This window comes from Coffea arabica, chromosome 11c (assembly GCF_036785885.1).
Source record: "Coffea arabica cultivar ET-39 chromosome 11c, Coffea Arabica ET-39 HiFi, whole genome shotgun sequence".
Lineage (NCBI taxonomy): Eukaryota > Viridiplantae > Streptophyta > Magnoliopsida > Gentianales > Rubiaceae > Coffea > Coffea arabica.
The window spans coordinates 31,658,441-31,673,218 of record NC_092330.1 but is presented as its reverse complement, the minus strand read 5'-3'; the positions used below and the strand labels follow the sequence as shown (position 1 = coordinate 31,673,218).

General features: G+C 33.5%; 1 protein-coding gene and 1 pseudogene across 1 annotated transcript; both read right to left on the bottom strand.

Annotated features, from left to right (window-relative positions):
• Nucleotides 1-65: 65 nt before the first annotated feature.
• On the bottom strand, nucleotides 66-2,708 carry LOC140016791 (zinc finger CCCH domain-containing protein 17-like). Its single transcript, XM_072070643.1, has one exon. It carries the CDS (start codon nucleotides 1,598-1,600, stop codon nucleotides 242-244), a length of 1,359 nt encoding a protein of 452 aa, XP_071926744.1. The 5' UTR covers nucleotides 1,601-2,708; the 3' UTR covers nucleotides 66-241.
• Nucleotides 2,709-5,701: 2,993 nt separating this feature from the next.
• LOC140016551 (inorganic phosphate transporter 1-4-like) lies at nucleotides 5,702-11,197 on the bottom strand (annotated as a pseudogene).
• Nucleotides 11,198-14,778: the final 3,581 nt, after the last annotated feature.

The window sequence follows — 14,778 nt, the reverse complement described above, 5'->3', positions numbered from 1 at the left end:
TTGCTAACACCTGTAGGAGAGCATAAATCACTTAAAAATCAAGTTCATCAACTGGTCGCTTGGTCTCATTAAAACAGTCAAATTTTATACATATAAGATTAAAACATAAAACAAGAGAATGGATTAACAAAGGCAAAAACATGTTCTGCTTATTCATCCTCGACTGTACAGTTCCTTGAAGAATGCATGTATGGAAGTTTTTTGCTTCTACAATTTGACTAGGAAAATCCAAGGAAAGCTTTCATATTGAGGCACAGTCTGCTGCAGTTGTCTGCTCGTCAAGCAGTTTCCAAACAGACACCTCTCCAGTAGCATCACCAGTGAAAAAGAGATCACCATAACCTCTTTGAACTGTCTCAACTTCTGCCTTTGAAAATATTCTGCCTCTCTCAGCCAAAAAAGGCAACTCGTACAGTCGTACTGAATTGTCTTTATAAGAAAAGAGCAATATATGCTTAGCTGCAATTGCATCTTCTATTCCACCTAGAGCAATTATACCACTTTCTTCTTTAACCTCATGGATTACTCCTATATTTCCTTCATCATCGATTGACGCCCACACCTTTATTGTGTTATCCAAAGATCCAGATAACAAGTACTGGTTCCAGCAACTAAGAGAGGTCACAAAATCAGTTTGACCCTTTAGTGTCTGCAGACATTGGAAGGTTCTAATGTCCCACACTCTTATGGTTTCATCCTTGGAGCCTGAGTATAGCCTATTATTGGCTCCCACAATAAGGGAGAGAACAGCAAGCCTATGACCCTTACGCGTTGCCATCGATTCAGTGCAGCAACTCGAATATTTCCATGCCAAAATTGTACCATCTTGGACACCACCAAAGAGTATCTCATCAGAATCACCGCCCACAACCATGGCCTTAACTAGACCAACTGCAGGAAGTGTAACTTCAGTTTGAGTCTGAATATTCCATGCCTTGATAGCATTGTGCAAACCAACAAAAACCCACGAACCTTCAGTAATTAGGCATCCAATCTCCCTGCCTTCGTTGGGATTAACAACATTAACACAGCCGCCAGTGTGGCAATCCCAAATACAGACATGCCCATCCCTGCTGCCTGGAAAGAGTTTATCTGATCCAGATGGAAGTGCAATTCCCGCAACAGCCTTATTGTGCCGCCTTTCCAACTTCGTCAACAGGGAGAATCGAGAACCAAGAAACCATGTATGCAAATCATTGCATTTATCACCATGAACACAGTTTCCAGTAATCCAATACTTGCACAGCTTTTTCTGATCACCCTTTTCACCACTTGCTCCACAATCGGAGGCTAGCTCTGCAGTTCTTGAAAACTTACTTTCCTCCTTAGCACCATCACCACCACTACTACTGGAGGACGAAACTTTTGGATTATTCTTAGAGCTGCTGGAGGAGGAGAGATTGGGATTGGTCCAAGTTGATCGCTTTGGTTGTGAAATTGGTGAATTTGAGTGAAGAAATCTACAGGGATTTCTGTTGCACTTTCCAGCAAGCCAATACTTACAAACAACTACTGGATAATCATTCTTGACATAGTAATGCTGGCACTGCTGCTTTCCGCCCAATCTACCAAAAACTGAAGATCTTGTCATGACATCCATGAAGAATTTTGCAGGCAGAGAAAGAACAGAAGAAGAAAAATCAAAAAGTCCTAGAGGCCAGGACTGATAACTGAAAATCCCGTCCAAGAATCTAGCCAGTAGAACTTATATAGAATGGAAAAGGGAGAAGCTTGAATCATCAGCAATGTGGATAGATTTTTCGTGTATCTTTTCAGAAAAGGAAGGAATAGTTCCGTTGGGATCGGAATTTCCTATTTTTGTACCGCTTGTTTCCTAAATTAAGTCAAGTCAAGTCAAGTCGGTGTTTTTAAGGTATGCGACTTGTGATTGCGAATACTTAAAGTTTTGCTTTCCTAAATCGCAGATTACGCGGGAGTTAGGAGCGACGGTCAACGGATGGCCAAAGTAGAGGTCAAGAACTTGGGGTTAATTACATCCGACCACCTATGTACTTTGGGCAAACTACCAACATTCCCCCTGAGATCTGGAAAATAACAATCAACCCCTTGAACCATAAAGTCAAGTAACAAAATGCCCCGGTCCGGCAGTAGACTAATATTCCCAATCTAAGAGCTGCCAAAATCCAACTCAATCTTCCAAAAAATATCCCTTGGCAATCATTCATTTTTAGTAATTCCAGTTAAAGCTTAAAAAGAAAACATAGAACAAAACTCAAAGAAACAACAAAAGTGGATGGGAAATAGATAAAAAAAAAAAAAAATAAAACTGGCAGTGCCTTTGAGAACACCCAATAAAATTGCAAAAGATCCAACAAAAAAAAAAAAAAGCACAAAACTCATCTCATCCTCTTCCTCCTTGTTACTAGGCTCTCCATCTTCTCTTCTTTCTTCAATGGATCAAAAAACTAGACTCGAGTTCATCATAAAAAGAATAGAAAAAGATGAAAAAACCAGTGTTATATGGTGTGATGGGTTGGGAATTTAGAAAAGGGAGGTTAAAAGGTTGTTGTTTTGGCCGTGGAAAGATTTAGAAATTGGAGGGATATTAAGAATAATAGGAAACAAAGGAAATTAATGGCTCGTTTGGTACACGAATTGGATGAAATGAGTTAGATTATTAATCCTGTATTGAGTCATCCTCGGATTAATAATCCAAATCATCTAGTATTCGGTTGATTCTAGGTTGAATAGGATATATTGGAAAATAATGCTATCCTGTGTTTGGTTGGAGATTGAATGAGATAGGATTACTATTTAAATGACCAAAATACCCCTTAATTTGTAGGATCATTTTAATAAAATAATTTAATAATTTAAAAAATTTATTAAAATAAAATAATTTTAAACTTTAGAATTATAAAGTAAATCAAGGGCTTTGATATATAAAAATTTGCATTCACTCAAACTCAGCCCATTTTGACCTTTAAAAATAGGTTCTAACCTAGTTTTTGTATCTAAATTTTAAATTTAATTAAATAATGGCCCGAGTTCTGACTAAATTACGGTTAAATTGAATAAAATCCAACCCTTTAAGAGTTCTAAATGAGCCACGCTCAAGCCAATTAAATATTTTTCTTTGGGTTGAGCTTGAACTTATATAGAATTTGATTGAGAAAATCAGATTAGTAAGGGCAACATAGTCCTTTTATTATGATGTAAGTAGGGACAAACTAGTCAAAAAATTTAAATTAATTAATTGGGGTAAATTTGTCAAAAATTTAAAATAATGAATAGGGGCAAATTAGTTGAGAAATTTAGTATAATTAGTAGGTGCAAATTAGTCCATTTATTATCATATTATTGTGTGAGGGTTTCATTATATAATTTTCAGTATGAATTTGTATAATTCGTAATGGCAAATTAGTCCAAATATTGTTCTGTTAGTAGTAGGGGCAAATTAGTCAAAAAATTTTAGATTAATTAGTAGTGGCAAATTAGTCCATTCATGTTATATTATCATGTAAAGGTAAGGTTATATAATTATGAGAGTATAAATTTATCTTATTTGTAAGGATATATTAGTCTAAAATTGCATCATCCTATCTCTTAGTCATCCAGGGATGACTAATACCACCTCCTCCATGGGATTATTTTATTCCATGAATAGGAGATTAATTCGATTAGTTAGAATGTATCATCTCATATATAAAATGCAACCAAATATGGGATAACCCAAGATGATTAAAATACGTCAAATTTACTTTATTGTTCCTTTGTGTGTAGGCTCTTTTCTAATTTAGCTTAATTTTTATAAAAAAAATTAGCACTTAGCCTCTATAAACTGTACCCCATTAGACGGAATTTTTAAGGAAATATTTATATATATACCCACCCATATATATATGTATGTATGTATGTATGTGTGTGTGTATAATCCTCAATTGTCAAGCACAGAATTTGAACTCTAAATTTGACAGTGGGAAAGACTGTAAGAGCCCTCAACTGACCATTAAGCTGACTCTAGTGATTAACATGTTAAAGGATATTTTTGTTTTGTTATAAGCAATATACGATTAAAATCTTATATTAATATAAGAGTTTAGATGCAGTAAAACCTCCTTTAACTTTAGCTTTAATTGTACTTTACTCCAATGAACTGTCTTTTATCGGTACTTGACACTCATTTTAATATGTTAAAAAAATGACCCTTGTTGTAATTTATTTGCATTCTCTTTTTCTTATTTTTTGTGTTTTCCCTACTTAGCCATTTTCAAAAAATCCTCCTTCCCTTCTAACATTGGAATAGCTACTTGTTTACCTTTGCCACGATTATTTATTGTATATTTGGAACAAACTTTTAATATGGTTTAATTCATTATTTAATATTGGCATTGTTTGTTTACGTATTTTCCATATTTGTAATAATCACAAAATTTATAGTATAACAGACTACGTGTTACGTACGTGCAAAGCATATTCAACGTGACAATTATATAATTTAAATACATGTAAATAAATTGGTGGACAGGAGTGATAAAAAATTAACAACAAAATAACAAGTAAATATATCATGTGACACCCCATCTTCAAAATTCAAATATATATGTTTAAAATTTGCTATTGCTTGTGTTGGGAAAATGAAATTTGTTAATTGTACAAGTTATTATGCATTATTAAAATTGGAAGTAGGATTTAGATCGTCTCGAGTTTAAATCTCCTTTCTCCTTCCCCATTTCTTAAATTCCATCCCTCTCCTGATAAAAAAAAAAAAATTAAAACTAGAAGTTGTTAGACCACTAATCTTTGTATCAAACGGTAACTAGTTACCAGACTTCCAAATTTATGATAAATTATAGCAGAGGTATAACCTGATGACTTTACTAGGAAGAGATAAAAACAAGAAATGATAAGCATGAATTAACTAAAGTCTTTTTTTTTTTTAATTGAATTAACTAAAGTCATAAGTTTGCAATTCCTAAGAAGGAGATAAGTATGAATTCAGTAGTTAGTCACAAAACCTTTTGTCTTTGTCAATTAATGGAAGTAGGAATGGCTATTAGCTAGAAAAGAGTTGGTAACCGTTGAGGGGAAAAGAAAAAAAAAACACACACACACACACATAAAGACACCAAAAGAAAAAAAAAAAAAAAACTCTTAGCTTTCTCTTTATCTAATCCTTAGTTAATTTGCATTAGAACAACGCAAGGAGAAAAAGGTATTTGATGTAGCTGGACTGTAATTTGCATGACTGTGGAGTAGATTATCTCCAGGCAATTGACTTTTATTAGCAAGTTTTGAGGTTGATTTAGTTCCATTATGATTGAATACGTGAGTCATGGGAATTTATTGGTGAACATGGACTTGTATTTCAGGGTGGTAATTGCTAAACCCATCCACGGTTTTTTCTCAAATATAATCGTTGGATTTAGAAGTCTTCAATGAACTTTCAATTTCAGTTACCAAACCAAGGCCACCTCGACAAATTCCATCTCTAATAGTAGTCTCTAATGTTAATGCATGCCCTTGTATAAACCATACTCTAGCATTAGGTATTTTCTCAAACTAATTATACTTTTATCAAAAAAAAAAAAAAAAAAAAATCACACTTGATGCCCCCTTTAACAATTGCTGACTAGACATACCTAAATAATCTATTGATGTTGGACCAATAGCTCTCAACGAGTTTTTATAAGCACTACTAGACAAATGATTGAAGTCTGGTACTTGCACGATCGAGTTTTTACGTACAATCAATGGGTTTCTGTTTACAAAACATTCCAATAGGTTGAGTGAAAAGTGCGCCAGAAAGGTTGATAACTGCCAAAACATTGAGTGAGTTCCTCATTCCAATGCCCGGACGATATCCTGCAGCCGTCCCGGCCTTGGCTTTGTTTTGAGACAAATACAAGAATCCAATTCCACCCACAATTGCTCCTAACTTTCCAGATGCAGCCGATATCCCATGGCACGTTGTTCGTAGCCTTGCCGGGAAGATCTCAGCTGGAACAGCAAATGCGGTTGCATTAGGTCTAAAATTCGCAAAGAAGAAAGTTAACGCGCATAGCACCACCACAAAGCCTATATGATTTCCTGTTTGAGTTCAGCGGTTGTTCGCAGCCAAAAAGGGCAATCAGAGTTTGAGCCTGGCAATCTTGTAGACTTCATGAACTGCATTCATAGTCTTGGCTGGAGGAAGCCATCCAATTAAGCTGAAGATATCCTTCTGGAACATGGTTCAAAGTCTTGGCCGAGACCGAGACGAATCGGCCGAGTTACCAAGAACTCGGTTGAGAGAACTTTTCGATACGGATAGTCTTAGCCGAGTCTATCCAAGTCATCCCAAATCAATTCACAAATTTACATTTTACAAATTTTCTTTTGTTAATTTTGTTAATTATTTTTGTTTAGTATATTTTTAAATATTATTAACAATTTTTAGAATATTAAATGCTTCAAAATTTGCATCTCATCGAGATCGTGATCGATAGGTCGAGACTAATATAGAACGGTCCAAACTGCGACTACGACCATAACAGCGACTTTGAACCATGTTCTGGAATAGATTTTTACTGTAAAATGCAGTGTCAAGAAAGAACCGTGTGGTTTTTGTACCAAGCAAGTGAAGCCCATGACGAAGAAACCCCTTGGTGAATAAATCAAATCCAGTTCCAGTTCCAGTCCCAATTCTAGTTTCAGTTTCTGAATTTTGAGCTTTTTTCTTCCACAATTACTTCTTCTCACTCTAAATCAACCTGTAGAACCTTAGACATGTCTGCTGCATCTTGTTTTTGATTCTTGGCAACCAGAGCCGTGTATCGTGTAGTTTTCTCGCATCTTTATCCTCCAATAGTAAGTCAGCAAAGCAGGAATTGCCCCGGCCATCAGAACTATCCTCCGAACATAATCTGCTTGAGCAACAGTAGAGCCATGGGGATCAATTGCATAAGATGGAGCCTTAAACCTTGCATTGAAAATCGCTAGATCATCATTGCAAAAATACCGGCACATAATATTCCAAATCCCTGCATAGCACACACTGCCGCTATAAAATAGCCACGAGTCTTCTTGTTCGCATATACTGACATAATTGTTGCAGAAGGTGGATAATTGCATCCAATAGCAAAACCAAGCCAAAATCGCCAAAAGCAAAGGGTTTCCAGGACAGCTTTTGGATCACGTCCAAAGGAAAGTCCTGAAAAAAGGGAGCTTAAACCATGGTCAACAGTGTCACGACATAGACGTTTTTGCGACCCCTTTTATCCCCAAGCCAGCCAAGAAGAGCTGGCAAGCTAAAGTTCCACAAAACGCAACTCTGTTTACAGTGGCGGCTATGTTAGAAGGCAAGCTGCCAGGCATACCTGAGCCTTCGACATGGTAGTGTATGCGACCGAGCAATTTGGTGACGAGTGATATGCTGAAGAGATCATATGATCAGTGAAGAAGCCCATTCCAGCCACTCTTGTTAGTGTGGAGCTGTACACTTGTGTTTTTGCGACATCAACTGCATTAAGCAACTTGATTTTGAGTCTTAGGCATTGGGCCAAGGCCCTTTTAAGCTTCTTTTAAGTATTCCTTCCAATAGAAATCGGCAAAAATTCCAATCAATTGATAAATCTGGTCAAGAATTCAAGGTAATCTTCTAACAACTTTTTTTTTTTGTTTGTCTTCGTAGAGTTAAAGAACTGTGGCTAGTTAAAACAACACAAATTAAATAATGAAGAGGATATTTTTCTTTTGGTCGGTAAAATAGATTTTATGTTACAACTACTCCTACTCTACACTAGGGGGAGGGGGATCTAAAAAGGTCAAGAGGAATCCGATAAATCACTATCGATCTAGACGGGTGCGTATTTCCAGAAAATGCTTGGATATTAGAATGTAGGCCAAGGAATATATCCAAATAGACTTTTAAATCTCTCTTGATGGCCAACTGCTCTAGAAATAGTTGATTAAATAATGAAGAAGATATACTATAGTACTTTTTTGATGTGATATATGTGAAATAAAAAAAATAATTGAAAAATGTGTTGATGATGCAAGCAAATAAAATCAAGCAAATAACTCACTATCCAAACTATCCTATAGTTTACTAGAAATTATACCTCAATAGACCTGATACTTTTCTTGTTTTGATAAAGATCTACCACTTCTTCTTGATGTTCCACTTTTCTTTCTTTGCACCCTTTCTGATGGCAAGGAATTTTATTACTTCAATTCTATATATAGCAGGCAGCTATTTTCCAACTAGGATTTGTATTATAGCATGGTGGTGTTATTGCCTCTCTTTGTTAATCCTTTTTTTTTTAATTTTATTTGGTGCAAGTTTTGTTTTTTCTCCCTTTTCTATTGTTGTTAGACTTTTTTTTTTTGGAAAGTGGGAGATTTTGAATTCAAAAGTTTTTACTTATAATCCTTCCCATCTTACCACCGAACTCAACCTTTCCCTTGCTGTTAGACGCTGTGAATCTTGGTTTGTGCTCCTTTTCTTTCCCTCATCCTATTATTATTGTGTTTTGGCGATTATTGCTTGTAAATCCTTTTTTAGTTTGAAATTTTCTAATTTGTGACTGCAAGGTAGGGCAGATTAGCAAACCTAATTTACCTTTAAAAAAATTACATTGGTGGATAAAAAAAGAATAATAAATAAGTAACTTTTGAAAATAAATGGAAATACCATAGTTTATTCTTCTTTACTTGTTTACTAATACAGAATTTTTGAAATCTTTTTGTAGTGACTATTTTTTAAAAATATAAATCTAGTTATTTCTTGTTGAATATTTGTATTATTTTTGCAAAAAATTAGAATCACAAGAATCTTTTATTTTGTAGCCTTTTTCTAATGAATTTCCGTTTCTGATTTATTTTAGTTTCTAGGAAATTTCAAAAAGAAAAAGTGCGTTTCCAATCACTAACTTTTTGTAGTCTCATTTTGCCCACTATACTATTTTTTATATACATACAAAATGACGAACATATCCCCACGAACGTAGTGTGTAGCTCATGTGCGCTGAGGTTGTCTCTTTTACCCAAGTAAATAGATGCAATTATCTTATCAATTACTTCTAGAAGTTCAATGGGTCAACTAAAACAAAAACCAGTGTTATTAGACTAGGAATAATCGGACAGTCCGACCGGTTTGATCATGAATTGGCTTTCTTCCCGAACTACTTAGAAGTAAGAAATCGTTTTGATCAAAAAACAATCAAAACCGTAAAAAACTAACCAAATCAGTGATTAGGGTTGAAAGATGAACCAAATTATTTGATATTTAAATCGAATTTAATTAAATAAAAATTCGTTCGAACTTGATTTGTCAACTAATCAAGTTAACTTGAATGGCATTTAAATTTCGTATCTATAAAAAAAATTAAAAGAAATAAAATGATATTTGAGTGGTCTGTTGTGTTCAAACTTCAAAATATGCTGCAAAATCTCCGAGAAAGCTAACTTTTAAACTAAATGCTTTTTCAAGAAATGATTGTGCACAATATGTGCATGGGATTAGGAAGGGGGGGGGGGACTCTCGCCCACCTCCCGCCCCGCTGCCCACTAGTCTCCCATGCCCCACCCTCGCACCTGCCCACCCGTGGTGCTATTAAAAATTTGTCATATTATTATATTGTAATCAAAATTTTGTAAAAAATCAAGTATTTAAAATACCAACACATAATCAAATTATTATCCATTGTAATTTTACAATTAAAATTCACAAAAACATCAAACAAAAGTTATTTGAATACATTCTAATATGATGAAATAAATACAACTAAAGTAGTCCCGTTATCACTTTTGAATTTAAACAATCATTCTACCAAAACATGCCATTAGTCATCAAGTCTTCATTTTCCTTCTTCAATTGCCATTAGGAATTTAATGTAAATGTATTAGTAAATTTAGTATAACTAGTTAATAATTTTTATTAGCATACATGTATAATTATTGATGTTATATATGCTAACATACAATATATATTACATATAACTAATAATCCATTTATAACTAATTAAATTATATATATGTATGTATGTATATGTTTATACATATATATGTATGTTAATAATAACTAATTAAATTATATATGTATGTTTATAACCAATTAGATTATATATGCACACATACAACCTACCCTACCCAATTGCCCAATTCCCATCACCGGGATGCTTGGCACTGAGGTTTTGAAACCCAAACCATTCATTGATCCGAAAAAATGATTCGGTCAAGGGTCACTAGTTCAATCATTGGGCAAACCATTATTAACTCGTGACGTTATAAATATATCATAAATATTATTAATAAATATTATACATCTAAAAATATGCAAATACTTGTAGAAACTTCAATAATAACGTTTAAAAAATCACTTCAATCCTTATTCTAATCTTTTATGTATTACTTGTTTGAAATTCAAGAATAACTTTTATAAGTAAAAGGTAAACGAAATATAGAATAGCATTATTATTTACATCTTTAATTTTCCTAAATTATATAATAGTAGTTTATAAGACAGGAATAAAAATAAATAGAAGGCAATGACAAACAATTGAAATGCACTAAAGAGTTAACTTAATTAATATACTATATGCAATAAATGTTAGACAAAAGTTAAAATATCATTATGAGAGAGAAAGAGAATGAGGAGTAGAAATAAGGTAATAATTGTTAATACCTAACTAATTGGAGACAATTATGCATGGGTAATTGGTAAGGTTTATTTTTGGAATGTCATTGAATGAGATTAGTTGACTAAATTTAAATTTTTTTGTGTTAATTAAAGTTGGGCAAGGAATCGGCCGGTTTAATGAAAACCGTTTTGATTCAACAATCCAACTGTCAAACCATCTGGGCTAATTGCTTTCACAAAAGTCAATGATCATAACAAAAGTTGACTGGGTGGTTTTTTAATCCCTTTGGGTTTGACACATAATCTGACCCTCCTAGCAGCCCGATCGATGATTCAACGGGTTCAATCGGGTGGTCCGGGTTGGGTTTCAAAACCTTGCTTGGCGCATTATGTTAAAGTCAACGATCTAGATGATTCTCTACAGAACTCATTTCCAAATTTTGTTAAGCAATTGGTGTGCGATGAATTCCAACAAGTTCATCAATAAAATAATTTCTTTTCTTATGAAAAAAAAAGGATAACAAGGCTCTAGCCGTAAAATAAATTCATTGGGCTTGATACCTGCAAAATACTTAGACCTTGATCCAAAATAATATTCAGCTCCAATGATGTCATTTACGCCCATTAAGTTCCACCACCACATTTTAACATTTCATTCATAAAATGGAAAATTGTTCAAAAATTTCCTTATATTTTACTAAATGAATTTTTTCGTTCTTCATTTTTAAAATGGTAACTTTACATCCCTAATAAATTTAAGTTATTAAAATTTGGTCTCAACCTATGTTTTCAATCACTTTCACCATGTGACTCATAGGCAGTCATTTTTTTTAATACACAAAATTAAAGGTCATATTTCACATTTTCAATGGCAAAAATGAATACGGATCGAGTCAAATTTCATTTTTTTTTAGAAAAAAAGGAATATAATTCAGGTTAGAGCCTACTTTTTAGGGACAAATTTAAATATGAATTAGGTCATTTGTTTAATTACAAATGAAATTTAACATTTTCTTTCCCTAAAACAATGACAACGCATAGGCCACGTGATGAATTTAGGGTAAAAAGTATTTAAAACTTAGATTGGGACTAAATTTTACTGATTCAATTTTGTAAGAGACATAAAATTACCATTCTAAAAGCGAAGGACGAAAAACTTCATTTGACGAAATGTTTTGAACAATTTTGCCTTTATAAAAACTAGGCTAGCATTTCAATCATTCATCGATTGCCGTCTCTTTTAACCCACCAAACAGGTAGAATGGTTCAATTGAGCACTTTAACAAGTGTCGCGGGTGACAAGAAAAAAGGTATATGTACCGGGAAAAATGAAATTTTGGAAAAGTTTAATATTTACTGGCGCACCTAAATTGGTGCAACGTATAATATACTTCCATATTTCAATTCTGCATTTACTTTTATAGCTATATATCAAGAATTGATAACTTTTTTTTTTTCCTAAAATTGATTATTGAAAAAGAAGAGTTATGTATATTTAAAACAAACTTGTCAATAGGTTTATACAATTTATTATCTAAACACGCAAGGAACAAATTAAGGATTGGTTTGCCTTTTCATTAAGAAAGTACTTGAGCTAGCTGAAGCAGCAAGAACGACAATGATTGTGATATAAACAAGAAGCTAACCCTCAATAAAAAAAAAACGATCCTCTTTTCTTTTGGAATTTTCATGAAAATAATTGTAAATAGATAACATATACTTCATCTGGGGTACTAAATCTAAATGTGTGTTCATCTATTAAACTTCATATGTTATTTGTATTGTTCAGTCATTTTGTTTTTTTTTTAAGCAGTAATTAAGAGGATATACTATTTATTAAAAAAAAATTATTGAGTAATTACACTTGGTAGAGTGGGTCTGGGCCACTTGGTATTGAGTAATTATTAGGGAAAGTTTGAGGGAAAATTAGGAAAATAGTAATAGGAAGGTTGGAATATTAGATATTTGTAAGTGGAGTATATATAACTTTTGATAAATTTGAAATTGAGGAATTTGTCACTATTCATGTTATATCAATTAGCATCCGAAATGCTAATTTACATAAATGACCTTGGCTGTGAGCAGCTAGTGAAGTAGTGGTAGAGCAAGGCTAACGATTAATAAGGCTGCTATTCTCGGAATAGCCTGCCACGACACGAGCATCAATCTTGGTTTCCATAATCACTGCTTTTTCTGGAGAAACCAAAAAACTAAAAAGGAAAGGAAAATGGAGAAGAAGAGAGAGCCGCCTCGGCCTGCCCGACCCATTCTCGTGCAAAATAGTAAATCCATTATTTTGCTCTTTGACAAGAGGGTTTTGGTATAAAATTTGTTGCATTTGGACTTGCTTTGCAAGTAAAATTATGGTGATAAGAGGATTTTGGTATAAATTTTGTTGCATTTGGACTTGCTCTACAAGTGAATGAAACGTTGCCGTTTGGGGAAAAAAAAAAAAAAAGGACTTGCTCTGCAAGTAAAATTCTACTGTCTAAGCCAAAGATTTTTTATATAGATCTTATAGGACTCGGCGAGTCGAACGTGATTTTTAGGTGATTATAATTAAGCATGTCAGTGGGTATGGGATTCTTGATCTAGATTCACTACCCAATTTTAGACCTAGACCTTTACGAATTTAGAGGGAAAACTCGGGATTAGAATCTCATGAGTTTGGATGTCCACTAGGTATCCGTACGTAAGTATCTTTCTCAATATACAGTGGATAACTAAGATAAAGGTATTAAAAATATATAAAACTCAAAGACAATATAAATATCATCTAATTTTTATTTTCAAATAATAAAATTAATATTCAAGAAGTTGAGGAGTATTATAAATCCAAAGAAAGAACTATTATCAACTAATTCTATACACACACATAGGTTTGGGTAGAGTTTAGGTTGGTTCTAGATTTGGGCATTGTCATAAAAAATCAAATCCTATCCAAATTCGTGATCCGCTCATATGGTTTACATCTAACTTAGAAAAATTAAATTCAAACCCATAAAAAGTATGTTAGGTCTGGATTGGATCAGACTAAGATTCGATTCATTGGCATGCTTAGATATGACAGAGCACAATGAGTTTGGCCTTAATTGGCAGTGCCACACCCATTTTCAAGTTGAATGTCCCATTCTTATTCCTTGAAAAATAAAATAAGTCGAATGATATATTTTGTCTATAAGAAAAACCTCATCAGAGGTGGTGGCCAGGGACCAAGGGCAGGAACGGTTGCTCTTGCAACCATTCCTGAAGGTTATGTGTATTTTGCACACGGTGTAACTCTGTTTGTATATGTTGTAACTTATTTTCAATAACGTGTAATTCTAGAACAAAATTTTGTGAGTCCCACATATGTTGTTAAAAACGAGGTACAATATAAGATATGGACCGTACAATTTTTTTGGGTCAAATCTTGGACGTGAACTGTCCTGCAACCATTCCTGCCCTTCTTCCGGTGGCCAGCTGCAGTCCATGATGGAGCTGGTGACTACTGCTACCCAGGAAGTTGAGGTATTTCTTTTGAAAAATTAGACAACCTAAGGACTAAATTATAATTAACTTTTCTCCTGCCGAACTATTCGGGATGCTGTGGTAAATTCACCACATCTTACCATTTTTTTAAATAAAATTAATGAACATTACTAGTTCCCCAAATACAAATGCATAAGGGGAAGCGAGATAGGTTGGATAGTACCCACGGGCAGATCTTGCATTCGAAACTTTTCACTTTCATTAAAAATCTTTATCCTACTTTTGAATTTTCAGTCTTTCTATCAGTATATTTGTAATTTGAAAAAATTATTCAAAATGTCCCTCATATTTCGTCAAATAAATTTTTTTATCCTTTACTTTTAAAATATTAACTTTATACCCTTTACAAATTCAAATTAGCAAAATTTGGTCTCAACCTAATTTTCTGACCACTTTTTAGCATGAAATCACCATGTAACTCATACTCACTCATTTTTTATGTACAAAAAGGTTAAATCTCAATTTTTTAGTGGCAAAAATGAATATGAGTTGGGTTAAATCTTACTTTTTTAGAGAAAATATGAATATTGTTTAGGTTAGATCTTACTCTTATTGGATAATATTGAATATGGATTGCATTGTTTATTTAAAATGGGATTATCTTTGTAAAGGGGGATGGTCATATTTCTTTTTCTTCTTTGGCTACAGCCTACAGGTACAATCTA

Coding starts and splice junctions, on each gene's coding strand:
- LOC140016791 (XM_072070643.1), bottom strand. CDS start 1,600: ATGGATGTCATGACAAGATCTTCAGTTTTTGGTAGATTGGGCGGAAAG.